The sequence below is a fragment of the Equus asinus genome, chromosome 27 (assembly GCF_041296235.1).
Source record: "Equus asinus isolate D_3611 breed Donkey chromosome 27, EquAss-T2T_v2, whole genome shotgun sequence".
In the NCBI taxonomy this organism is placed as follows: Eukaryota; Metazoa; Chordata; class Mammalia; order Perissodactyla; family Equidae; genus Equus; species Equus asinus.
This window is the reverse complement of record NC_091816.1, coordinates 5,201,960-5,229,397: the sequence shown is the minus strand read 5'-3', so window position 1 is coordinate 5,229,397 and position 27,438 is coordinate 5,201,960. Positions and strand designations below refer to the sequence as shown.

The following is a 27,438-nucleotide window of genomic DNA, read 5'->3' as shown; positions in this document are numbered from 1 at the left end:
AAAAATCACACAGTCATCTCAATAAATGCAGAGAACACATTTGACAAAATTCACCATCCATTTACAATAAAAACTCCGACTAAAATGGAAATAGAAGTAAAGTACCTCAATGTAATAAAGGCCTAGTAAGACAAACAACCAACTAACATCATACTCAATGGTGAAAACCTGAAAGCTATCCCTCTAAGAACAGGAAAAAGACAAGGATGACCACTTTCACTACTGTTTTTCAACATAGTATTGGAAGTCCTAGGCAGAGCAATTAGGCAAGAAAAAGAAAATGTATCCAAATTGGAAAAGAAGAAATAAAACTTGCAGTATTTGCAGATTACACAATTTTACATATAGAAAAGCCTAAAGAATCCACCAAAAATCTTAGAAACAGTAAATGAATACAGAAAAGTTGCAGGGTCCAAAATCAACATAGAAAAATTAGCCACTTTCCATACACTAAAAATGAGCTAGCAGAAAGAGAATTCAACAAAACAATCCAATTCACAATTGCAACAAAAAGAATGAAACACCTAGGAATAAATTTAACCAAGGTGGTGAAAGATCTGTACACTGAAGACTAACAAACATTGTTGAAATAAATCAAAGGAGATACAAAGAAATAGAAAGATATTCCATGCTCATGGATTGCAAGAATTAACATAGTTAAAATGTCCATATTACCTAATCACCGATTCAATGCAATCCCTATCATAATCCCAACATCCTTTTACGTGGAAATATAGAACAAAGATTTATAAAATTTATATGGAACAGCAAAAGACCCCAAATAGCCAAAGCAACCATGAGAACAAAGAACTAAGCTGGAGGCATCACACTCCCTGATTTCAAAATATGCTACAAAACTATAGTCATCAAAACAGCATAGTACTGGCACAAAAACAGACACAAGGATCAACGGAACAGAATTGAGAGCCCAGAAGTAAACCCACAGATTTATGGACAGCTAGTTTTCGACAAAGGAACCAAGAACATACAATGAAGAAAGGAACGTCTCTTCAATAAATGGTGTTGAGAAAACTGGACAGCCACATGCAAAAGAGTGATAGTAGACCATTATCTTATACCACATGCAAAAATTAACTCAAAATGGATTAAAGACTTGAATGTCAGAACTGAAACCATAACACTCCTAGAAGAAAACATAAGTAGTATGGTCTCTGACAGCGGCTTAGCTGTATCTTTTTGGATATGTCTCCTCAGGCAAGGGAAGCATAAGAAAAAATAAACAACTGGGAGTACATTGAAGTCAGAAGCTCCTGCACAGCAAAGGAAACCATCAACAAAACAAAAAGACAATCTACCAGTTGGGAGAAAATATTTGCAAATCATACATCTGATAAGTGATTGATATAAAAAATGTATAAAGAATCATACAACTCAACAAAAAACAAACCACAAGATTAAAAAATGGGCAAAGGATATGAACAGACATTTCTCCAAAGAAGGTATACAGATTGCCAATAGGCACATGAAAAGATGTTCAATTATCAAGGAAATGCAAATTTAAACCACAATGAGATACCACCCCATGCCTGTGAGAACAGCTATTATTACAAAGGCAAGAAATAACAAGTGTTGGTGAGGATGTGGAGAAAAGGGAGTGCTTGTGCCCAGTTGGTGGTACACCCACTATGGATAACAGTATTGAAATTCATCAAAAAATTAAAAATAGAACTAAAATATGATCCAGCTATCCCGCTTTGGGGTATTCATCCAAAGAATATGAAAATAGTAATTCAAAAAGATATATGCATCCCTATCTTCACTGCAGCATTACTTAGAATAACCAAGACAAAGAAACAACTTAATTGCCCATCGATAGATGAATAGATAAAGAAGATGTGGCATATGTATACAATGGAATACTACCCAGTCATAAAAAAGATGAAACTTCACCACTTGCAACAACATGGATAGACCTTTAGGGCATTATGCTAAGAGAAATAAGTCAGGCAGAAAAAGACAAATACTGTATGATTTCATTCATATGTGGAAGATAAAAAGTAAATAAATAAACACATAGATACAAAGAACAGATTCGTGGTTACCAGAAGGGAAGGGAGGTGGGGGAAAGTTAAAGAGGTAAAGAGGGACATTTGTATGGTCACCAGTGGAAATAAACTTTTGGTGGTGAACACAACGGGTTCGCCAGTTCAGATCCTGGGTGTGGACATGGCACCGCTTGGCATGCCATGCTGTGGTAGGAGTCCCACATATAAAGTAGAGGAAGATTAGCATGGATGTTAGCTCAGGGTCAGGCTTCCTCAGCAAAAAGAGGAGGACTGGCAGTAGTTAGCTCAGTGCTAATCTTCCTCAAAAAAAATATATTGTTACATTTTTACTCATATATATTATTTGATTGGTTGTACTATGAACTACTATCAATTGATACTAACTAGTTATATTATTGTTTTGCATAAATAATAGCATTTATGTAACAGAAAAGTAAAACATACAGAATAATATATAATTTCGAATTACCTATTTTCCATATATTTATGTGAAAATAATAATATATGTGTATAATTATATGTAACAAGTTAAAATATTATGCTTTATTTTGGCATGGTACACAGTCTGACATGGCTGTGTGTTAGCTCTCTAAAATGCTGGTCACCCTAAGCACGACTCTCTCCTAGTGTAGAAGCTACAGATAAGTCTGCCCAGGAATTTCATTATTTTTCCTAAAAGAAAAGGGCTTAAGGGTGGACAGCCCTCCTCTGCTCCCAGGTTATTTTAGGTGGGCCCCCATACTGTCTGGAACCAGGGGGCATACCCCAGCTGTTCCTAGTCTCATGCAGGTCTGCTTAATATCAAAATACCTCTCAGGAATCCCAGGGGGAAGATTCTAAAGACAACATTTGAAAAGATTAGATCAGAGCCCTTAAAACGCAGGAGAAAGAAAGAAAAGATACCCTGAAAGAGTGTAGTGGCACTAATATAACAAATACTAACTCTATTTTAAACCAGGAATATATGAGACAATACAAAAGGAACAATCTAAATTAACTGGTCAAATTAGATGCACTGGAATTACTACTTTTAAAATTGCCTAACATTGAGTATACTTTTTGTTAGCAAACAATGTCAATGTTGATATAGAAAGAACAGTACAAGCTTACACTGGCTTAGATTTTTTAAATCTTAAAAATAAAAGAAAACTGTATTTGTTGACATCAGTCGCTTTGTAATGAAGCTTGGGACCTCTACTGTAATTTATTCTCTTACATGTTGTCATTGATTAATAAAATTTTAAAGACACTAACCAGCAGTTTTAATCTTGTGTCCATCATCGATACTTCCAAATTCTCCTTTCATTAACTCGCAATCAGGAGGAACAAATCCCTTTTTACAATGGCAGTGGTTAAAATTGTTACAAATCTGGAATAATCAGAAAATAAAATAATTTTTATGTATGGAGATGTTCTTCAATAGAGACCAATGAATACGCTACACTTATTCAACAGATAATTTATCCATTACAAATAATTTATCTTAAATAGACAAAATCAGCAAATTTTCACAAATTTTTCTTTGAAATTGTCCATCTAGCTTCTGTTGCCAAATCAATTTTTTGTTTTAATTCTTTCAACCCTCATCACAGCCAGACCCAAATATTGGCAATTACCAGTAACATGCCACTAATTATCATTTACTTGCCAGCTTCACAGAACAGCTCAGACTCTAAAAAGGAGCAAGACTAGCAAGAAAATTTTAATGACCTTTATTTACCATTTTCTGCCTTCTCTCTGTAAAAAGAATATCATTTTGATTATAATGTAACACAAGATGCTTATAGCATATCCATCCCACAAAATTACCAAACATTTTACACACCCAGAATTGTCTTAAACGTTTCTACTTTATCTTCTCTAATAAATAGTTCCACAAGTTTTCTTGAAAAAATGAGATTGAAGCTATAAATTATAAACTGTTAAATGAGATCAAGCAGCAAGAAAATGATTGAAAAAAATCATTCAAATAATGTTTTAAATGTCCAAACTGTTTATTGAATTGTTCAAAGCATGCTGTTTAAAATGGAAATTGAAACTACTTACTCCGCTGTTATTGCAATGTGTAGAAGCATCGCATAACCTATAATTGGTACGAGGTGCAATCTCTACACAGGTATAGTTGATACAATACTATAACAAAGCAAAAGGAAGTGAAAAATAAAGTCAGTCAAACAATCAGATTGTGTGCATGGATAATACATAAGAAAAATTCAAGAAAATTCCAGAATCCATATTACGAAGAATTGGGAAAAATCCAAAAAATAAAGTAATAATTGTGACTTCATTGAAATCAATATGAAATAAGTTGTGTGCCTTCAGACTGTAAAGATGTAATCTTATGTAAGAAGTTGGAAGTTTTATTTTCTTACCATCTAGCACCAGAAGTCCTCTTAGAGAAATATCCAAAAAAATAATTTGATTAGTCCCTTGAGTTCAAGAATTGCCTGAAGAGTATTTTAAAAATACCCATGCCTGGGCTCCACCTGAGACCATTATATCAAAATCTCTGAGGGCAGGGTCCAGGGGATTATCATGAGCACTCAGGACTGAGAACTATCAAGTGGCAGGTTGAGGTCTTAAAATCATCGGTATGAGCAGCAAGGGAAGAGAGTTTACTATTCCTTGTGAAAAAATGAGGAGAAAGAGAAAAGCAAGAGTAATAGATAATTATATGAGGTAATAGGACAATGAAAGACTCCCAATGGTGAGATGTCTAGAAGGTCTAAGAAAGGGAATGTTGAATGTGTGAATTTACATCATTCTAATTTATACATTAATTTTTGTGACCTTTCTTAACTATCCAAAATTTTTAGGAAATTCAATACTTTGTGAAGGGTTTTACTTGGAGTTAGCTTTGTCTTTGTATCATAATAACAAAAAGATATGCAGGAAAAGGGAGGATTAGAACACTGGAATAGAGATGTAGATTTATCATTTAGATTTCAAGGGGGAGAGAGGCCTCAGGTCCTATTTGTATTCCATATGTTTCCAGTTGAGCCAGATGTGACAGTCTGGTCATTTGCACGTGTTATTATCAAAATGTATTATATAGAAATAAAGTCAAGTTTAGCAAGCACTTCTTGAGATTTTCTCTCAAAAAATGCATTTTAATTGAACTTTCCATAGTATCCCTTGGAAATAATAGTTTCTACAATTAATTAGAATATTGAACTGTTATTAGATATATTATTAATTTATAAAATAGAGCTTTCTAGCGACATTCTATAATTATATTATGCTATATCATTAATTGTTAATAGTTTTCTTATGTGTAACATAAATAACTAAAATATGCACTATATGAGAGCAGAATATATTACAATAATAATATTCAATTTAATTAAAATTTGCATCTACCAATAAGAGTCCATTATAAAAAGTTAAAATCAGTTAAAATTAAAAAAGTGAAAAATTTGGTTTTTCTACTGAAACAATGAATACAATTCAAGAAATGTTGTGGGGCCGGCTCCATGGCCGAGTTGTTAAGTTCGCGTGCTCCACCGCGGCGGCCCATGGTTCAGATCCTGGGCGCGGACATGGCACTGCTCGTCAGGTCACGTTGAGGTGGTGTCCCACATCCCACAACTAGAAGGACCTGCAACTAAGATATACAACTGTGTACAGGGGGGGTTTGGGGAGATAAAGCAGAAAAAAAAAAAAAAGATTGGCAACATTTGTTAGCCCAGGTGCCAATCATTATAAAAAAAGGAAGATTGGCAACAGTTGTTAGCCCAGGTGGCAATCTTTAAAAAAACAGAAAAAAGAAATGTTGTTACAAAAACAGTCCTTAGGAGGAAAAATGCTGGATCACATAATACGTTATTCAACCAAAACTAGCATTCACACAAGATCTTCAAATGTTTTCTAAAAAATTGCTCCCTATAGTGTATGCAAAATCACTTGATTACATACTGCAGAACATAAAAAATGATCTGTATAAAAACTATTTAAAAGTAATGCTGTTAAAAAGAGGAGTAGAGATTATTAATAATAAATATTGCTAATATGTTGCTAATACACCTGTTAAAGAAAATTGTCCACAACTTTGCAAATAGAAAAAATAGAGAACCACATATCTTTTCAATGTCCTATTTGGACATTCATTAAGAGACCCATCTGAGGCCAAACTAAAAATTATTGAATTAGCTAAGGGAATGTACTTCGTTTAACTTGTTAGTCACCATTGATAAGAGCCTATATTTGGTGAAGTTCTTTGATAACATGTAGGTTTTGTCTGGCAGATTTTGTCCAGTTGAAAAGATAACCCCAAAATTACGGTTTTATTGCAATGTAGGACATTAGCAGGTTTTACATCAAATCCAGTGATTGTATTTCAGCAATCTTTTTCCTAATGCCTCCAAATATACAGTTCTTGAAATACTCTTTGAATCAGCTTTAACAACTTGTTCCCTCACTAGTGAAGTAAACAAGTGTTTGACAGGTGCTCAATTTATCTTTGTATAAGAGTCTTGTTTTTAACATTTTTGACTGTTTCCAAGGCCTCATTGAGATGCCTAAGTGGACTCATTTGACACAGTAAAATAAATTTCTTTGCCCAACAAATGTTCCTCTTGAACTGTTTAAGCATAAACATATCTTTTCTTGTACCTACGTGGCTTGTGGGGTGATTCCCAAGTGGCATCAGAAATTTAATTTAGCTGATTCTCTACTTCTCTGGATCTTTTCTTCTCCTTTTGGTCTTTTGTTTGTTTCTGATTCTGATTCTTGGCCAAGTTAGTTAGTCTGTCCGTAATCTGTATGTATTTGTGAGTGTGTACATATACATGCATATACACACACAATTTTGCTTATTTTATATATATAGAATGGCTATACCTTTGAGTAGTGTTAATGAACTTGTTCATTTTTCCCACTTTAAAAAGGTGAAAGAAAGTGAATGTGATGTAAGGGATTATATTATGTGTGTATGCATTTTTAAGCTGCCGACTAGCTTTAATAAATTATCTACCTCTCATTTCTTTCTGAAATAGAACTTACTTAATTTGTTTAGAAATTATAATTAATACAATTGGGACCATACTATCAGCAATAATGGCAGAAGACAACTGTGTTTCAGGGTAATGGGATATGTAATTGCTTTTCAAAGGACAAAATAGTTTTATCTTAGTGTTATTTGACTAGGTGTTTCAGAATACAAAAGAGGACAGTGAAAGTCAGGACTTGATATAGAAAACTGTAGATGTTTTGTGTGAAGTAAACTTTATTTTGTTTGTAATACCTATAAACAAGCAAATAAGGAGTCTGGAAAAATTTTGGCAATGATTGCTCAATTTTGGTGGGGTTATTCATAAGATAATTTAAAAAATTTCTTTGTGAATACTTTAGAGCCAAATACCATGATGCAGCAAAATTAGAATTTGTTTTTTCTAATTGTATACATGGCAGTTGGTTGCAAAATATTTAATTTTCTCTTAACAGAGGTAGCACAAAGTTTTTCCTTACCTTCTATATAATCTGTCCAAATGACAGAGATTCAGTATCTCACCAGAATAATTTTTGTGCTTTGTATCATGTAAATCATTCTTTTTAACAAGTTCCTCACTTCGGAAAGAGCTAAGCTCCCTTATAATTTCACTGCTTTCTCCTATTTTATGTAAACTCTTGCACTGTCACATAGATTAACAAGCAGCTAAACAATTTTTACTACACGTCAATGATCCTTTTAATCAAGTGACCGTACCTCCTCTGACAACTCTCGATTTTGCTTTATCAAGGTCAGACCCTAAATTCAAAACAAATTTTCTCTTCAGGATTTTTTTAACACCTAAAACTATCTTTGAGAATTCTGAGACTGCCATTGGAAAATCACAGACTTCTTCTCTTATCTTATGAATATAAGGATGCTAGAAATCATTACATTTGTTTGGTATCCTCTATATTTTTTAATTAGATAACAGTAAGAGCTGCATAGGAATAACTGTCAAATCAAAGAAATTCAGTCAGCCTTCCCCTGGTTAATTTTTAATGTTATTAATATAAATGTAATTAATGTGATTAGTAGAAATGTTTTATATAGTGTGCATGTTACAAGAATGGATTGAAAGCTCCTAGAAAATCAAGTCCATTTCTCTCCATAATATTTTCTTATCTTCAAGAGAAACTTTGATAAAATTCTTCATAAATAGTTATTATCATACCCCTCCCCCAGAATAAGGGATTTTACTGTTCTCCATTCTGACACTATTGGTGACTCTCATAAATTAACCACAGCCATTCAGGCTTCTGATCAACTGGTAGCTTCTGCTTGTCTCTAATGTTCATCTAAAGTCTCTGCTCTCAGATACAGGATAGAACCTAGGTCTTCAGTGCTCTGTAGAAAGGATTATACCATGTATTCTAAACTATTTGAATTCAAGAATTAGACTCACAGGTACAGGATATGGAGCTTAAGCTGACATTTGTTAGACAATTTTAAGATCACATTACAAGGCTGAATCAGGATTTACTGGAATCCTTTATATCTGAGAGCACAGGGCCACACGAAAGCAAACTGCTAGTTCAAGATCCAGGAAAATAAGAATTAATCATAAAGGACTGAATTAAATGATGAGGGAAAAATTGTGTGGTTTTAAAAATTTTCTATATTTCTGATGGTATATGAGCAAGCCCTTTTCATCTCTTCTCAGTGCATTCCTAATCCTCAATTTGGTACCTATGTGTTTATAGACTGAAATGAAACATTTCAAAACTAGTAACTGATTCTCACTGAACCCCCAAAATTCAGAAAAAATAATTTTACTGTTTCTTTACTTTCCATGCTAATGCAGTTATTAATATAGGCTCAAAAGAATTTTTGAGGACTTCTGCTTCCAGTCAGGATAAAAATAACAGGACCCAGAATTACCCTTCTAACAGAAACAACTTGAAAACTGGACAGAGTATAGGAAACAACTATTTTTAGACACTGGACAACAGGCTTCCTCAGACTATGATCTCAGAAATACAGGAAAGAAACAAATGAGGTGAGCCCTTCCATTTTTCAGGCTTTCTGTCTGGAGGCAATTTCCTGACTAAGGTCTAGCAAAGAGGAACCCAAACAAAGCCTGGAAATCTTGCTGAGTAAAGGAGATAGAGATTCGGGTATGTGAAGGTTAGGAGGCTATGAAAGCTAGAACTTCCTGGGAAGACTATGCTAGAGGAGAGAAGCACACAATGAAAGAGTTCTATAAATTTGCACAGGAACTGGCTTGTGTCTTTGGCTGAACACAATCTGCACCTGCACAGGGAAAACTTCCACAACACTGAGCAAGAAGAACAACTTTCAGGAAAAGAAAATTACTAAGATTGAACAATTGCTAAAATCACACAGAGCTAGAAATCATGCAAGATCCTGACAGCGCAAATATGCAGACCTTGTTGAATTCATAAGATTGTTAGTAGAGACCACAGAAGTGTCACAACATAGAAATGAGGAAAATTTAGCCTAGAGTAAAATTTGTACCCTAGAAATTTACCCCATGCCCTAAAACAAGCTTAACAACAAGTCTTGACAGGATTAAACTAACCTGCAAGTATCTTAACTGCCTGCCAAAACAAGGTTCAGTTCTCTTTAAAGCAAAAAGTCATTCAACAACATTAAATTCATAATGTTCAGTCTGTAATAAAAATTACAAAAAATATGAAGAAGAAGGAAAATGCACCCCAGAAATAGTAGGAAAAAAAGCCATCAGAGCCAAAACTAGTAATGTTAAAAGTTGATGAAATTAACAGACAAGAAAGTTAAAATAGCTGTTATAAATATACTCCACAGGCTCAAGGATGTAAAGGAATACATGCACAAAATGAGAAGAGTATTAGAAGAAACAAAAAAAGAACCAATAGAACTTCTAGAATAAAAACTACAATATACAAAATGAAAATACAGTAGATGGAAGATTTCTCTTCTATGTATCTGTTCTAGATTGAGAGGCCTAGTTCACGTTTTGTAAGGAAACTTTCTTCTTGATAGACCATGAAACTTAACAGCTTTTGAGAACTTTGAGGAGAGAGAAATTCACCAACATTTATAGGTATTTCAGGTGACACGTGGTAGAGAGCATTTCTTGGGCTTCGTTTCCCATCCTCATGAGGAAGGAACATTTTAAAGATCTAGACATATATTCCTTGTGAAATTGCTAGACAGTAATTAATTCTCTACTTCTAGTTTGCTTAAAAGTGTATGCTCACCTACGTATGTAATCAACCCAAAACACAAGACCCATTATTTTTATGCTCAAGAATAATCTTTGAGATTATTCATGATCAAAACATCACACTTTTAAGAAAAAGTATACAAACTTGGAAATAAGGCCGAGAGGGCATTGAATGTTCTCACCTAAGAATTATTTCATTACCTACAGGTATGAACCTTTGTTTGACTTGCTTTTACTGCTGATTAGACTTCAGATTTTATAAATTTACACATTACAATGTAGATGATTTCTTCTGGAAGAGATACTGGAAGCACCACACACACACACACAAACACACAACAAAAGGAATAACTTAACATCAAAACGTTATTAAGCAAAAATTATAGGATGCACAAGAAAAAGTGGCAGAATAAAACTAATTCAAATAACAATTAATTGCGGCTTTGAGTCCAGAGGAGATGACATAGACCTGTTTCTCTCTGCTTGTCCCTGCTAACCACAATTATAAAATTATAAGAGACAACCAAAGGACAACTCTGATTGGTGGTAAGAAGAAGGTGAGTTGATTTGAGACCCACGACTGGAAGAATAGCATAACAGCAGGGTGTCTTGTGTCCCCTCCACTCAACAGAGAAAGACCACCCAGATATTGTATTTCCCAACCCCTAAACTAGCAACTGAAGGCAACACCAGGTAGGCTCATTCCCAGATCAAATATGGTCCCCTCTGACAACATCAGGGGAGACCAAGACCACCACCACCAGCAGGAGGGGTGGATTCTGAAGCCCACCAGCTGTAAATGGCCAAGTGAAACCCTCTCCTTCCACTCAGGACCTAAGACTCTCCTCCTCTTCCCCCAGCAAAGTGATAGGTGGGCAGATTTCCCAGGAAATCATTCCAGCAAGAGGGACCCAGTCATAGCAAGCAATCCTGCTGGGAATCTTATTTTACCCCACAGTCCAAAAGACTCGAGACTCCAGAGATGCTTTTCCTCCTCCAGGAGGTGTCAGAAGAAGCAGGTACTACTGGAGAAGGGGCACAATCACAGCAAGAAGCCAGGCCAGGAAAGTCTCTACCATGTCCAGATGTGCCAGGGTGGATCAGTGGAACCAGAAGAAGAGATGCAGACATAACAAACAAGCCAGCCCAGAAAGCCTTTTTGATCCTGGTGATCCCAGACTCCTTTCCCTATCCAGAGACTTAAGAGCAGCTGTAGGGGTGAGGGGGATGGAGTGATGAGACAGGGGATTCCAACACATCCTACTCCCATTGAGACATGCTATTGCCTGGTCTGGGAAAATTCATCCTGTGCCTTCAGGAAGTACCAGCAGAAACCATTGGGAGACCTACTGGCAACAGAGAAACCAAGCAGACCAAAATAACAATACAAAGGCTCTGAATATTAAACTGCTTTTGGAATCATAGTCCACAAAAAAAGGCCAAGATCTAAACAAGGTGACTTCTAGTTAAAATAATAGCTACAAATAGGATCCAAGGTCTCCTAATATAATGGATAAAATGTTCCAGATACAAATAAAGTCATTTTAAGAACTAAGAAAATGAGAACTTGAATGAGAAAAGAAAATCAACTTACACCAACATCAAAATGATTCAGATGTTGGAATTATATGACAAGGATTTTAAAGCAGTGACCATAAAAATTATTCAACAATTATAAATTCTCTAGAAACAAATAAAATAATAAAACATCTCACTAAAGAAGTAGAAGGTATAAGAAAAGAACCAAATGGAAATTACAAAACTGAAAAATACAATGACTAAACTTTTTTTAAAAAGCTGAATATGCTTAATAGGAGAGTGGAGATGACAGAGGCTGGAGTTAGTAAACTTGAAACAGTAAGGAAATGATAAAAGAAAAGATCTGGGAAATCACAAAGGAAGAAGAAACAGTGGAAATGTATAAATATGGGTAAATATGATAGACCATCCTTTTCTTCATTGGTTTTTAACATCTATTTCATGATTGAAACAAAAATTGTAACACTATCAATGATATTTAAAAGTAGGGAAGGTAAAGGGATTTAAATGGAATTGAGGTTGCGATATTTCCTTCGAAGTGGCAGAATGTTGACACCAAAGAGTACGACACATGTGTATACTGTAATACCCAGAACAACCATTATGAAAACTATACAAAGAAGAGATGATACTCTCAGAAACACTATAAATCAATCAATATAGAACCCTAAAAAAATTTAAGTAATCCTAGGAAGACAAGAAAAAAGAAACATAAGAATGAGAACCAGAGGAAACTAATAATGAAAGGTAGACTTAAATAGCATATCAATAATTGCATTAAATGTAAATGTTTTAAATACATCAATCAAAAGACAGATTGGCAATAGTATAAAAAGCAAACTCAACTATGTGATGCTTACAAAAACTGACTTTAAATTCAGTGGCATAAGTAGGTTTAAAGCAAAAGGACAGGAAAAGCTATATTGCACAAACATTAATCCAAAAAGGCAGGTGTGACTGTATTAGGATCTGATAATGTAGACATTAGAGCAAAGAAAATTACCAGAAACAAACAGGGACATTAAGTAATAACAGAAGAATCATTCCAACAATAGTACACAATGATCCTAAATGTGTGCACACAAAACAATGGAATCTCAACACATAAGGCAAAATACATAAGGGAAAAATGGGTAGAGCTGAAAGAAGAAACAGACAAATCCATAAGTGTAACTGGAGACTTCAACACCTCTTTCTCAGCAACTTACAGAAACTAAACAGAAAATCAGCAAAGATATAAAAGATCTAAACAACACAATCAATGAACAGGATTTAATTGATACATATGGGACACTCCACCCAAGATCAGCAGAACACACATTTTTGCAAGCACCCATGGAATATGCAGCAAGGTAAACCATATCCTGCACCATAAAACAAACCTCAACCAATTTTTAAAGATTAAAATTCTAGAGAGTGTTCTATAATAAGAGAATCAAACATGAAATCAATAAAAGAAACAACAGGGAAATTTCTAAACATGTGGAAAGTAAGCAACACATTTATTAATAATTAACATGTCAAAGAAGAATTCTCAAAGGAAATAAAAAATATATACAACTGAAAAAATGAAACTATAACATCAAAATATGAGGGTTGCAGCTACAAATCTTGCAGCCATTAAAGACATGATAAGGGAATACCATGAAGAATTTTACACTCATATGTTCTATAACTTAAAAGAAAGGACCAATTTTTAGAAAACCATGATGACCAAAATTCGCCAAGAAGAAACTGATAACCTGAAGATTCTTGTAACAATTGAACAGTTGTTCAAGAACAATTGTTCCTGTAACAATTGCTACAAGAATCTAAAAATAGAACACTTTGAATTCATAATTTAAAAGATCTTGAAAAAAGAAATCTCCAGACCCAGATTATTTATTGGGACAATTCTACCAACATTTAAAAAATCAATATCAGTTTTAATTTAATTAATGCAATTTAATTTAATTCAATTCAATTTAATTAATAACAATCTCTTCCAGAAAACCGAAAATGAGGGAATACTTCCCAACTCGTTTTATGAGGTCGTACAAAATGGCCAAAGTCAGACAAACACAATACAAAAACAAAAGAAAACTAGAGACTAATATCTCTCATGAACTTAGATAGAAAAATTATTTAACAAAATATTAGCCCACTAATCCAACAATGTATAAAAAGAATTATAGACCATGACCAAATGGGATTTATATCAGGTATGTAAGGCTGGTTCAACATTCAAAAATCTATCAATGCAATCCAAGATACCAACAAACTAAAGAAGAAAAATCATTGACCTCATCAATTGACACAGAAAAAACATTTGACAAAACCCAAGAAACAATTATGATAAAAACTCTCAGCAAGTTAGCAGTAGAGGACCAGTAGTTCAACATGATAAGGGGAATCTACAAAAAAACTCTACAATAACATTACGCATAATGGTGAAAGACCTAGTACTTTCCTCCTAAAATCAGGAACAAGGCAAACAAGTCCACTTTGACCACTCATATTCAACATTGTACTGGAAGCTATGGCCACTGCAATAAAACAAGAAAAAGAAATAAAAGGTATACCGATTGAAAGGGAAGGAAATAAAATTGCCTCTGTTTCCAAATTACATGATTGTCTATGTAGAAAATCCCAAAGAATCTATGAAAGAAACTCCTAGAACTAATAAATTAGTTCAGCAGCATTGCAGGATATAAGATCCACACACAAAAAGTAATTGAATTTCTATATACTAACAGTGAACATGAGTAAATCAAAATTTAAAAACACAAAATCATTTACAATCATGCAAGAGAAAATGAAAAACAGATGTACACACTTAACAAATCATGTACAGGCTCGGTTTTGTGAAGATTATGAAATGATGATGAAAGTAATCAAAGACGACCTTAATAAAGGGAGACATACACCACATTTAAGGGTTGGAAGTTTCAATATAATAAAAATGACAATTCTTTACAAGTCAATCTAGGTTAAATGAAAAGTCTATCAAATTCCCCGCAAGGCTGCTCATAAGCAAAGATAAGCTAAGTATAAAATTTATATAGGAAGGCACAACCCATAGAACAACTAAAACAATCCTGACAGAAAGAATAAAGTGGAAGGAATCATTCTACCAGATATTAAGACTTCCTATACAGCTAAAGTAAGCAATAGTGTGATACTGGTGGAGGGACGCAAAACCAATAGAACAAAATATATAACATCAGAAGTAGACCCACACGAATATGATCAATTGTTTTTGAGCAAAAGTGCAAAAGCAATTAATGGAGGAAGGACAGCCTTTTCCACAAATGTTGCTAGAGAGATCACACATTTGTGATGGTTAATTTTATATGTCAACTTGTCTAGACTATGGTATGCACTTGTTTGGTCAAACGCCAGTCCAGATTTTTCTGTGAAGGTAGGTTTTAGATGTGATTAACATTTAAATCAGCAGACTTTGAATAAAGCAAATTACCCTCCATAATGTGGGTGACCTCATCCAATCAGTTGAAGGACATAAGAGCAAAGACTTTCCCAAAAGAAGGAATTCTCCCTGTGACTGTAACATAGAAACTCTGCCTGAGGGTCCATCCTGCAGCTCTGCAGAATTCAGACTCAAGAATGAAACACCAACTCTTACCTGAATTTCCATCCTGACTGCCTGACCCACAGATTTTGGACTTGCCAGCTCCCACAGATACATGAACTAACTCCTTAAAATAAATCACTCTCTCTCTCTGTAAATACATATATAGATATATATACACACACACATATATATGCACACATATACACATATATGTGTATATATACATCAATATATGTATATTTATATATCTCTGTAAATACATATATATGTACATATATATAAATGTAAACAAATACGGTATTTGTTCGCTGGAGAACCTGACTAATAAAATATCCAGGGACAAGAATAAAATCTTGACCTAAACCTCACACCTTATTCAAAAATTTACTCAAAATATAGGACATTTAGAAAAACACACGGGAGAAAATTTGAGGGAATCTAGGGATAGTAAAGAGCTCTTTGAATTGACTTAAAAATGTTTACTCTGTGAAAGCCAATGTGAAGAGAATGAACATATAAGCTACTGATTGAAAGAAAATATTTGCAAAGCACGTAACTGACAAAAGACTAGTATCCAGAATATATACAGAAATCTGAAAATTCAACAGTAAAAAAAATACAACTAGAAAATGCAAAAAGAGGCTTCAAGAGATATTTCACTACAAGGATATATAAATGGCAAATAAATGCATGAAAAGATATACATCATTAGCCACTAAGGAAAAGCACATTAAAACCACAATAAGATATCACTACCCACCTATTAGAATAGCTAAAGTAAAAGTTAGTGATAATACCAAACGCTGGTGAGGATGCAGAGAAACTGGATCTCTCATACATGGCTGGTAGGAATATAAAATGGTACAGCCACTCTAGAAAATAGATTTGCAATTCCTTATGAAATTAAGCATACATTTGCCACACAGCCCAGCAACTGTACTGCTGGGAATTTATCCCAAAGAAATGAAAATTTATGTCCACAAAAAAACCTACACACAAATATCAATAGCAACTTTGTAATAACTGAAAACTGGAAACAAGTCAAATACTCTTGAATATATGAATGGTTAAATAAATGTGGTAAATCCATGCAGCAACATACTACTCAACACCAGATATGAACAAAACTATTGACATGTGCAGTATCCTGGATGGATCCCAAGGACAATAGGCTGGGTAACAATAAATAACATCAACAGGTTATATACATTATTATAACAATTGCCAAATGACAAAATTTTAGAGATAGAAAACTGATTAGAACCAGGGGTTAGGGACACATGGGGAGAGGTGTAACTACAAAGTAATACCATGAGGGAGTTCTGTTTGGTGATGGAACAGTTCTGTATCTTGATTGCAGTGGTGGTTCCACGAATACACACATGTGATAGAATTGCACAGAACTACACACACACACACATTCATGTAAAAAGAGATGAAATCTAAATAAGGTCTTTACCAATGTCAATTTCTGGTTTTTGATATTGTACTACAGTTATAGATATTAAGAAAATCTCAGTGAAGTACACACAAGTCCTCTCAACTGTTTTTACAACTTTCCACTAGAGCATAATTATTCCAAAATAAAAAGTTTAATTAAAGGGAAAAAAGACTACTATTAACTGTGACTGGGTGAATGGATTCTGGTTTTACCTTCTTCATATGTTTCTCCATTTAAAAAATTAATATATTACCTTTATAATTTACATTTATATTAACTGTATAATTTTAAAACTGAAAAATGCTATAAACACTAAAAGTATTGGAAAGAAACAAATAGAATTTATCTCTAGGTGGTGATACTATGGAGAAATTTTTGCCTCTTTCTTTTCCTTCTCTGTATTTTAAAGTCACTTTTGATGTGTGCACATTATTTCATAATGGAAAAATTACATTTATTTTAATAAATCAAATAAAATTCAGCCAGAAAATATAAAAGAATAAGGAAGTTCTCTAGAAGTGATGTAAATTGATTCCCATGAAAAGCGTTAAGTGAAAAAAAGTGCAAAAGAGCACCTGTAGTAGACTACCTTTTGTGTAACAATGAAAGGGATATAAAAAAATGTACGTCTGCTCCATTTGCAAAAAACTAGAGGTAAGATAGTCAGAAAGTAATAACAATTGTCCCTCAATTGGGTGTAGGAGAGAGTGATGAGAATGGGATAGAAAAGTTGCAGGGATGAAAATGGGGTAGAAGGATAGGAAAATGACAGTTCTCTGAGTATAATTTTATACAGTCTTGAAACTTAAAATCATTTTATATTTTGCATCTCAAAAAATAAAACAAAATACAATTGATAAGCACAGGTAAGAATCTCAAAGCATACTGTTTTTCAAATGAATAATCTCACCACATTGTGGTGGAAAAAGTGAATTACCCCAATTAACTCTTGAATAAAATATTTTTACGTATACATTCAGGATAAAAGCAAAAAGCACTAAAAATAAATGTTGAATCCTAATTAGTATTTTTTTCACAGTGGAATGAGTTAGCAATTCTGAAACTACCTAACGTGTATTCTAGATGCATTCTACTATGGAACAATATAAATATGCAAATTAGGAACAAAGTGTGTCATTGTCAGAGAAAACAGTTATAAATATGAAAAGGTAGGAAGCTAGAAGGAACGCTATATTGTGAATTAAATTTGAAAGTATAATTTTGACCTCATGCTTTTTAATGTAGATATATAGATAGATACAGAAATATATATAAAATTTAAGTGTGGATATACATATATATACCCAAACAGATGAATATGCATACATATACATGAATATATATATGAATATTATATAGATATATATTTCCTAGCTCTGTCTGCTGATGAGATTGGAAGCAGTGACACTCCAACAGCAAAAAGCACAATTTTCATTTTGATCTTGACTTCTAAATACCATTTCCCATTAAAATAAACCAGGGCTTCTTGGAGAATGGCTGATTCTAAGAACTGAAGCAAGAAACATATCAGATGAACCTAGAACATCTTGTGATTCCAGGAAGTAAGGAAGCATTCAAAGGAAAAAAAATCCCACAATGATAAGAATATGTCAAAGAGACACAGGAACCAACTGAAAGAACTCCCAACAGCCAAAGCTAGAACAGTTTGAACAATGAAGTAAATAAAGTAGTACTGAATTATAGCCCAGACTATAACATAAATATCCATGAGTCTGTACTGTCACAAATAAATGAGTGGATAAATAAATGGAGAAGCAAAGATAAACCTTCTGTGCAGAAGAATTGAAAATAATGTATGTAGATACCGAGCCCTCAAGAAGGTGGAACATAATTTCCTACTCCTTATGTGTGGGCTACGCATAGTGACTTCTTTCAATTAAGTACAATATGGAAAGGGAAAAAAAGAGTAACTTTACAGCGAGAAATCTGACAAACATTGCCTCGGTCAGGTGATCAAGTTCAACATCATCAAGTATGTATACTTGAAAGGGCACTTTACCGCTGTGATCATCCTCCCAAGAACACATAAACTCAGACTAATCATAAAAGAAACATAAGACAACTCCTAATTGAGGGATATTCTACAGAATATGTGGCCAGTTCTCCTCAAAACATTCAAGGCCATCAAAAACAAGGAAATTATGAGAAACTGTCACTGTCAAGAGGAGCCTAAGGATACACAACTAATAAATGTAATATAGTATTCTGAGTAGAATCCTAGAAAAGGACATTAGGTAAAGGCTAAGGAAATCTGAATGAAGTATGAACATAGTTAATAACAATGTATCAACATTGGTTCATTGATTACAAATAGTAGGGGAAACTGGGTGTGTCACTCAGGGGTGGAGATGAGCAAATGGGCAAGAGAGAAATTTGAGGGTGACAGTATACTCTAAAACTGGATGTAGTGATGGTTGTACAACTATAAATTAATCAAAAGCAATACATTGTAAATTATCATGAGTAATTTTATGGTAAACAAAACCTTAATAATGCTGTTTAAAAATGCATTGGTTGGTATATTGCCAAAATGAGTAAAACCATAAAAATAATTTTTAAAACACTTGAAATTTTGTAGTTCTAATTACCATCTCAGGCCCACACACAGTGCCATCTTCTACAAATGTTACATCTCTGTCTTCAGGTGTTTCAACTGTTGTGATTGAATCTCTAGGTAGCTTCTCTCTGTTTAGAAATGTAGACACACATGTTGCGTCTCGTACATGTGTATACACCACAGATAAATTTGCTTTTGTTACGAAGGTTTTGTGGGGCCAGGCACAAACTAATTTTCCACATAGAAGATTACTAGAAGCATAAGGCAGAAAAGAAATTTCTTTTATCATTTACTGAAATAACACAGATTTCTGATTTGGCTAGTTAAAGAAGTGTTTTACTAATTTAAATCCAGGTTTCAACAATTTTCTTTCAGCAAAATTTTTTTGAGCACATTGACTTATGTATGACGTGCCTCTTTTTGTTTTCTAAGGCAATGTGTCAAGAGAAAAAATAATGATTACAATCTGACAGTCCTGATCAGTGCTATATTAGCTTCTAAAATTTGAGCAAATGATCACTGGTCTTCAATATTTTTATTTAAAAAAATGGGATAAATAATTCTTACTACAAATGTTTGATGTATATAAATATATGTTTATAATATATATTATAAATATACAATGTATATATACTACCTAACACAATGTCTAGCTCATCACAACAATAAATAGAGGCAATTTTTATGATCATTGTTATGGTAACATTATAGGCACTGAACACATGTTATTTGTAGGCAATGGGTAATACTGTTCAGCTCAGATCATGAAACAAAGAAAATCTCATATAAAATGCCATTTTAATGTGTACATAACAATATATCCTAGGATATCAGCAATATATGACCTACATCCCAAACAAAATTATAATTTTCTAAATACATACGGAAAATGACAAAAGAATCGACCACAGTTTCCATATCTATCTCCTCTTGTATTTACTTCATCAAAACAATGAAACGGAGCACCTTTAGAATCTAAAAGAAAAAAAGCACATTATAATACATAATTCCAATTATCATTATAGAAATAATAGACTCATTCTGGAAATTATCATGTGATCCCTAGGGAATTATCTAGCATTAAATTACCTAACATTGAAAAGTTGCTAAGGGTAGATCTAGGATTTAAAAGCCCGCTCCTTATTTTAAGCCTGGTAGACTTTTTTCTGTATCAAATAGAAAATAGAGTAAACAGCAACATTATTCAAGTGGTCCTACGTTCTTAGAAAAATAAGCAGCCATGGCCTTCTCTATTTCCTCTAAATTTTTTACTTTCCTTCTTAGTTTCCTACCCAATGTGAAAACATTGTTTGCTCTTATTCCAAACAGAACAAGAGAAAAATAGTGTCTATAATGCAATACTGATAAGAGTGTTTGATTTAACTCTTCTTGTTCCATACTAGCGTCCTCATCTATGTTCTGTAGTATCATAACAATTAATACCTAAGAATTATTGAACTTTAAAATTAGGAAGGATGTTAATGTTCACCTACTTCAGCCCTTTTATATATTTAGTTATGTCTAATTGAAAAATCATGAAATATTCAAAGGTATATTTGAGGGGAAGAAGAACTATTCCTTTGCCTTCTAGTTTCTCTTGGCTGGTCTAAGAATTAAATTGACATGGGATAGAATAGCAGGAGAAAAATCAAACAAAGTTTAACAACAACATGTGTGCATGGGAGAAACCCAGGAAAAGTGAGTAACTTGCCAAAATGGTGGAAGCCACCACCGTAAACACCATCTTTAGTTAAAGGAAGATGTTGGGGCTAGTAGTTTGGGACTTCAAAGGGGAGAAAGGCAATTTACTTGGAGATGGAAAGGCACATATTCGGTAAACAAATGTTTACTAGGCCATCTAGAAACAACGTGACCTAAGAGTTAATTTTGATAAAAACAGGCCTAGCAAGGTTCCTCCCAGTCTACCACACGTAGAGTTATCTATGGTGATAGCTCCTTCCTGGGACAGGCCTTCTACCTTAAATTCTTTTAAGCGGTTTAGGGGAAGGTCAAAGTTTCTTTCTGAGTCTTTTGTTCTTAAAAGTAATCAAGCCAAAGAGACATTTTTGGGATGAATTTTTCTGATCCCCCACAATATAATAGCTGCCTCATCACTTTGACTTGGTCATTTAGAGTTGGGTTGTGCTGACCATGTTAATCACATGTGATAAGAACTGGGATCTTTTGTTGTCACCACTATTAATTGACAAGGGAACTCTCTTCAGCAATTTCATAAATTTTCATAGTTGGGGAACATGATCTATACATTTCACACTCTCTCTCCTGAAAGACACAACCCATAAATATACAGGGTCTTATAAAAACAGGTCAAAATAGATTTGTGAGCAGAATCCACCATAGTCAGCCATTCTCTTTTGAAAGGGTCTACTCTTAAACTCATCCAATAAGTAATTAGTTTCTGTTTGCTTTGCTCCAATCAAAATACTGTTTTGATTAAATCTAATTTAAACTTCCCAATTCCCCCAAATTCTGTACTGGGCCATGAGTAGATTGTGTAAAATTTAAGGGGGTAGACAAACAGAAACTCAATAATCAAATAACATCTTAATGCAATATTTTTTAAAAATCAAAATTAATTGGAGGGAAAATCCATGATAAACAAAATACCAATGTTTATATAGGGACAGGTCATTGTTTGTTGTATATCACTGCTTTACTGCACATCGGAACTGCCCTTTCCAATCAGTCTACAGCTCCCTTGAGTGGCCTGGGGAGCTGCTCAGTAAGCTGCTGCAGTCACTTCACAGGCACTAGAGGGAAAGCCCACAAAATAAATGCCTTTCCTCTAGAGTTTCTTGCAGCCTCATAAGGAAACAAAGAAAAATAGAAACAAACCCACAAAACCCCTCAAAAACAGAAAAACAAAAACAAAATACAATTATTGACTTCTACTTGGCCCTACTAGGTGAAAAATGAATCCTCTTGATGCCACTACTTTCTCAGAACCTCTGCCAAGAGCATTCACACAGCAGAGCATTACAGTTCCTGATGTGAAAAGCCATTGGCATTGTCTGTCCAGAGCACGCATCTGTGGTTCTGGGAACATCAGCGACTTCAGCCCCACTGTAAGAGTGTCAAGGTTCTGTCCTAAGATGTTCCAAACTTAAATTCCAATCGCTATCTTTGTGCTTTGGGGTTTCACGGTGACTTCAATTCAAAGCCTGCAAAATGGAGGCAAGGAGAGGAAAGCTGCTGCCACGTATGCATAAATCTCTTGGGCCCCAGGGTAATTAGATGATAGAACCACAATGGGCATAGTCCTGGATAAAAACATTCTGGTCAGGAGTGGCTCGACCAGGACAACAGGTCTTTGAATCAGGGAAACAACACAGAAATACCTGCCATCCTGACCTCAGAAGTTGAACCAAAAAAGGCCCTGGAAAGGATGCTCTGTTTTTCAGAGCGGTGGAAGTTCCCTGGAGCACCCTTGGAGATAACCCATGTTTGACTGCTTCCATTTTTATATTAACTGTATAGTATGGAAAGAAATCATCAACATACTGAGATGCAGTCTTACATCTTACAGATGCTGTCTGTAGTGATTCTTTGTGTTAAAATTGGCCCTTCTACATCTAAAACACACCTGACAGAATTTTGCTGATTCTCAATTTAATCCCAATTCTTAGCTTACCCCATTAATCAGTACAATTTCACCAAAGATGGTTTAGAATTACAATTGCAATCATGGGGAACTTTTGGTATGTGGAAAGTAATAGATCCAAGAGCTTAGAACAGAAGAGAGGAAAACTGCCAAATATTCAAGGATCAGTCTTTATTATTGATATCCTAAGGTTTCAAAACACAAAATTCTGACCCCCAAAATGCATCCCTCAGAAATTCTGTGGCAAAATTCAAAGAAGAGGAACCACTCTTAAACTTATCCTCCTCGTGCCTGTAATATTCTTTCTCCTGCTTTGCCATGACCACCTGTAGTCTTTTTGCTTTTTCCATTTGCCTCCTCAAATTCCTATAGAAACTACTTTTTCCTCAAGGTCTTCCCAATGAAACTACCAATATAATGATTCTAGACATGCTTAATATTGTAATACAGAGGATAAACAAAGGAAATGAAATTTAAGTCATGGTCTAGACCTGAACTAAGAGCCATAAAAAATATATTGCATTGAGAAAAGTAAGTGGGAAAAAACAGCCCAAGTAGGAGAATCCAGCTTCTCCATCTCCCTACAAAGATCACTGATTGGACACTATCCATGAACCAAAACAGCTCCAGGAAACCACTACAGTCCACTCAGGAAATTTTAGCAACACAGTGAAACAAAAAAAAATAAACTGGAAAAAATCATACAAGGAGAGAAAAAAAGACAACTTCATTTTGCCGACTTGATCTCATCCCCAAAACCAGCATTGTTCAGTGCCAAGAAGGAATTTCCCAGTTAGAAAGAACTCTTCTTGCCAGGAAAGAATGAGAGGAGTGAGTGACTAACTTCTCCAGTCTCTCAGGGCACTGCATAAAGGTCCTGCTTCAGTTTCACCCAATCCAGACTGGCAAAGCTGAGACATATTAAGCCAGCTAGGAACAAGGAAGAAAAGCAAAGGGTATTAATAACAGACACAGAACCGGAGCACTGCAGTTCACAGAGGCTTGCTCGGAGATGAACTCAGCAGATTTTACCATTGATGAAGCAAAGACCAGTACAGTGGCTGAGGACCCCATGCAGATCTCTACTAGCTTTCACCCCACAGCTATTCACATTCACTGACACTACTACCTGAATCCTTCCCCCAACTGGACCTCAGGAACCACACCAGTAGTAATCAAAGGTCTCTGCTGCTGTGCAAATATAAGACACCCGTGAACTGAGACAATCCCCACCCCCATCAGAGCACAGTAGCAATGCCTACAGTCAGCTAGAGCTTCTGTACCTGCATGAATTCAAGTTACCAGCATAGAACCCCTAGCTGAACCCCACCACCAAGCCTGTTCTTGGGACTAGCCCCTCTAGCTGTGGACCTGCACACCACCAGCCTGACACCTATCATTGACCTCCACTGCAATGCACATGCCTTGGTGGGGAAGGATATGCAGCCAAGAGTGAGTGCATCAACAGCTAGAGTCTTCTGGGCCTGAATGAGGTCCTGTCTTCTGTCACTTGAAGCACCACTGCACTAACCTGTACCTAGGCCCAACAGCTGTGTACCTGCATGACTCCTGCTTGACCCCTGTCATTGAGCTTCACTGCAGTGTGCACACCTGAGGAAGAGTGTGCAGTCACAGGCAAGCACGTCAACAACCAGAGTCTCTGCAGCTGCCAATGAGCCCATAGTTGGCCCCAGGCCTTGCTACTTGACCTAGTCCCCATCACTACGTGTGTGTCTATAACTTGGCCTTGCAACTACATGGACACTTGCTGTTGGCTCCTGAAGACAGGGTATGCACACCACCAGCTCTGGCCACCACCACTGTCTGCCCTCAGTCCCTAGCTGCCAGACCTAGTGGGGATGCTTAGGACTCTATCAGCTTACAGACACTGCAGACCCCCATAGTGCTCACCAAGAACCACACAGTTGTCAATACCAGCAGCCTGAGCCAAAGAGACATCATACCCACCCCTAGACCTGGTGCAACCATGCACCCCTACACATGGTGCCCTGCTCCATTAGACCCATGGTCACAACAGTCAAGTATGCCCCCACCTGCAAGTGAAAGACTTCCCTTACCAAAGTCAGTCCACAAAGTCTAAAAGAGGTGACTGCTTCTTCAAATGCACAGACACCTACACAAGTCTACAAGTATCATGAAAATCGGGGAAATACGCTACCAACAAAAGAACACATAGTTAAGTGGCCCCAAAGAAATGGAGATCCAGGAAATGTCTAACAAGGAAGTCAAAATAATTGTTCTAAAGATATTTAGAGAGCTACAAGAGAAAATAGATAAACAATTTAAATATATAGGGAAAACAATACAAGAACAAAGTGAGAAGTTTAACAAATAGAAACATTATAAAAAAGCAGTTTTAGAGGTGAAGAATACAATAACTGAACGGAAGAATCCAAGAGTGTCACCAACAGACTTGAAAAAGCAAAAGAGAGAATAAATGAGCTAGAAGACAGATCAATTAAAATTACCCAATCAGAGGAGAAAAAGAAAAGAAAAGGAATGAAGAAAGCCTACAGGACTTGTGGGATGCAATCAAAGAAATAATGAATACATTATTGGAGCCCCACAAGGAAAAAAGAGGGAGAAAGAGAGAGAAAGCTTACTTAAAGAAATAATGGCTAATAACTTCCCAAACCTGGGAAGGGGTTTAGATATCCAAATTCATGGAGCTTATACATTACTTCAAAATTTCAAATAAAATGATCTTGTATAATACACATACCAAAACTATCTAAAATCAAAGACAACAAGAGAATTATAAAAGCAGCAAGAGAAACATTTCTCAGCAGAGACTTGCAGGTGAGAAGAAAATGGGATGATATATTCAAAGCGCTAAAAGAAAGAAAATGTCAACCAAGAATACTTTACTCAGAAAAGTTGTCCTTCAGAATTGAAAGTAAAATAAAAAGTTTCCCTAATAAACAAAACCTGACTGAATTCATCACTACTGAACCTGCCTTACAAGAAATGTTGAAAGGAGTTCTACAAGCTGAAACGAATGCTAATTAGTAACATGAAAATATGCAATGTACTGGTAAATATAAGCTTATAGTTAAATTTAGAATACCCTAATACTATAATAGGGTGATGTGTTAACTACTTAACTCTAGTATAAATGTTAAATGACAAAAGTATTAAAAGTAACTATAGTTCCAACAATTTATTAATGGATACACCATATAAAATAGATGCAGCTCTCATTACAATAAAAAACATTGTGTAACTATTTGTGGTGACAGATGTTAGCTAGACTTATTTTAGTGATTATTTTGAAAGATATACATTATGTTGTACACCTGATACTAATATAATATGTCAATTATACCTCAATTTAAAAAAAATATGTAGGGAGGAGAGTGATATCAGCATCATGGTGGAGTGAGCTGTACCCTTAGACTCTCCTCCCAAGATACACCACAAAGGACATTCATAAACCAACAGAAGACATTCACACAACACAAAAAAATGTCTGAGAGACCCACACAACAATACATCTGAAGGTGGAAGTGCTGGACTCCCTGGAGGAAGTGGAAAGAGGTAAAGGAATCTCCTCTCTCTCCTGAATGGCAGTGACCCAGGGCACAGGACCATGCATGGCTCTGAGAAAAGTGGGGGAGGGATGCGTCTTTGCAGGAACATCTTCACTCTCCAAGTTCCCACACAGCCTGTGGGAAAGCCCCACACAGAGGTGGCAAAGATATTGTGGGGGTGTCTCCATCAAGCCAGCACCCAAGGAGAGCAGATAGCAAGGGCAGAGTGAGAACACCCCCAGGATCACACAAATGAAAGAGCCCCTCCCTCCACCCAGCACTCTGGCTCAGCTGGTCAGCCAGAGTGCCCATGCAGAGATTAGCAAAACAGCAGCTGTGAGCAAGTGAACTAGAAATCACAGATAAGAACTGTCAGCATAGATTCTAAGGAGAGGCACAGATGCCAGGGGTTGTGGCAGGTTCAGAATACAGAGCTCTTGACCCACACCCATTGGGTGAAGATGGAAGCTGCAATCAGATACTATCACTATGTCAAGGCACAAATCCATGCCATCAAATAGTATGAAGAAATATATTAATACTCCAGACCAGAAGGAAAATGATAAGCATCCAGAAATCAATCCTGAATGCACAGACATTTACAATCTAGATGAAAGAGAATTCAAAATAGCTATGATAAAAAAACTCAATGAAATAAAAAACAAAATTAAAGCACAGAGAGAATCCTTCACAAAAGATATTGAAACTATAAAGAAAAACCAAGCAGAAATGTTGGGGATGAAAAACACAAAGGATGAGATAAAAATTTGCACTCCCTGAATAACAGAGCTGATATTATAGAGGACAGAGTTCATAGTCTGGAGGACAGAAATATAGAAATTCTTCAGATGGAGGAGGAGAGAGAAGTAAGACTAAAAATAAATGAAGAAATTCTCCAAGAAATATCTGACTCAATTGTGAAATGCAGCATAAGGATTATAGCTATTCAGGAG

The 27,438-nt window shown here is 35.3% G+C and overlaps 1 protein-coding gene across 1 annotated transcript in view; it reads right to left on the bottom strand.

The window, feature by feature from the left end:
- Positions 1 to 27,438, bottom strand: part of LOC106826238 (disintegrin and metalloproteinase domain-containing protein 5-like) — a 195,648-nt gene that overhangs the window by 7,511 nt on the left and 160,699 nt on the right. The window contains exons 9-12 of the mRNA XM_070499713.1: positions 20,197 to 20,287; positions 19,344 to 19,563; positions 4,074 to 4,160; positions 3,282 to 3,396 (exon numbers count right to left, since the gene is read on the bottom strand). Of these exons, the coding sequence (XP_070355814.1) occupies positions 3,282 to 3,396; positions 4,074 to 4,160; positions 19,344 to 19,563; positions 20,197 to 20,287 (513 nt within the window). The remainder of the gene's footprint in view (positions 1 to 3,281; positions 3,397 to 4,073; positions 4,161 to 19,343; positions 19,564 to 20,196; positions 20,288 to 27,438) is intronic.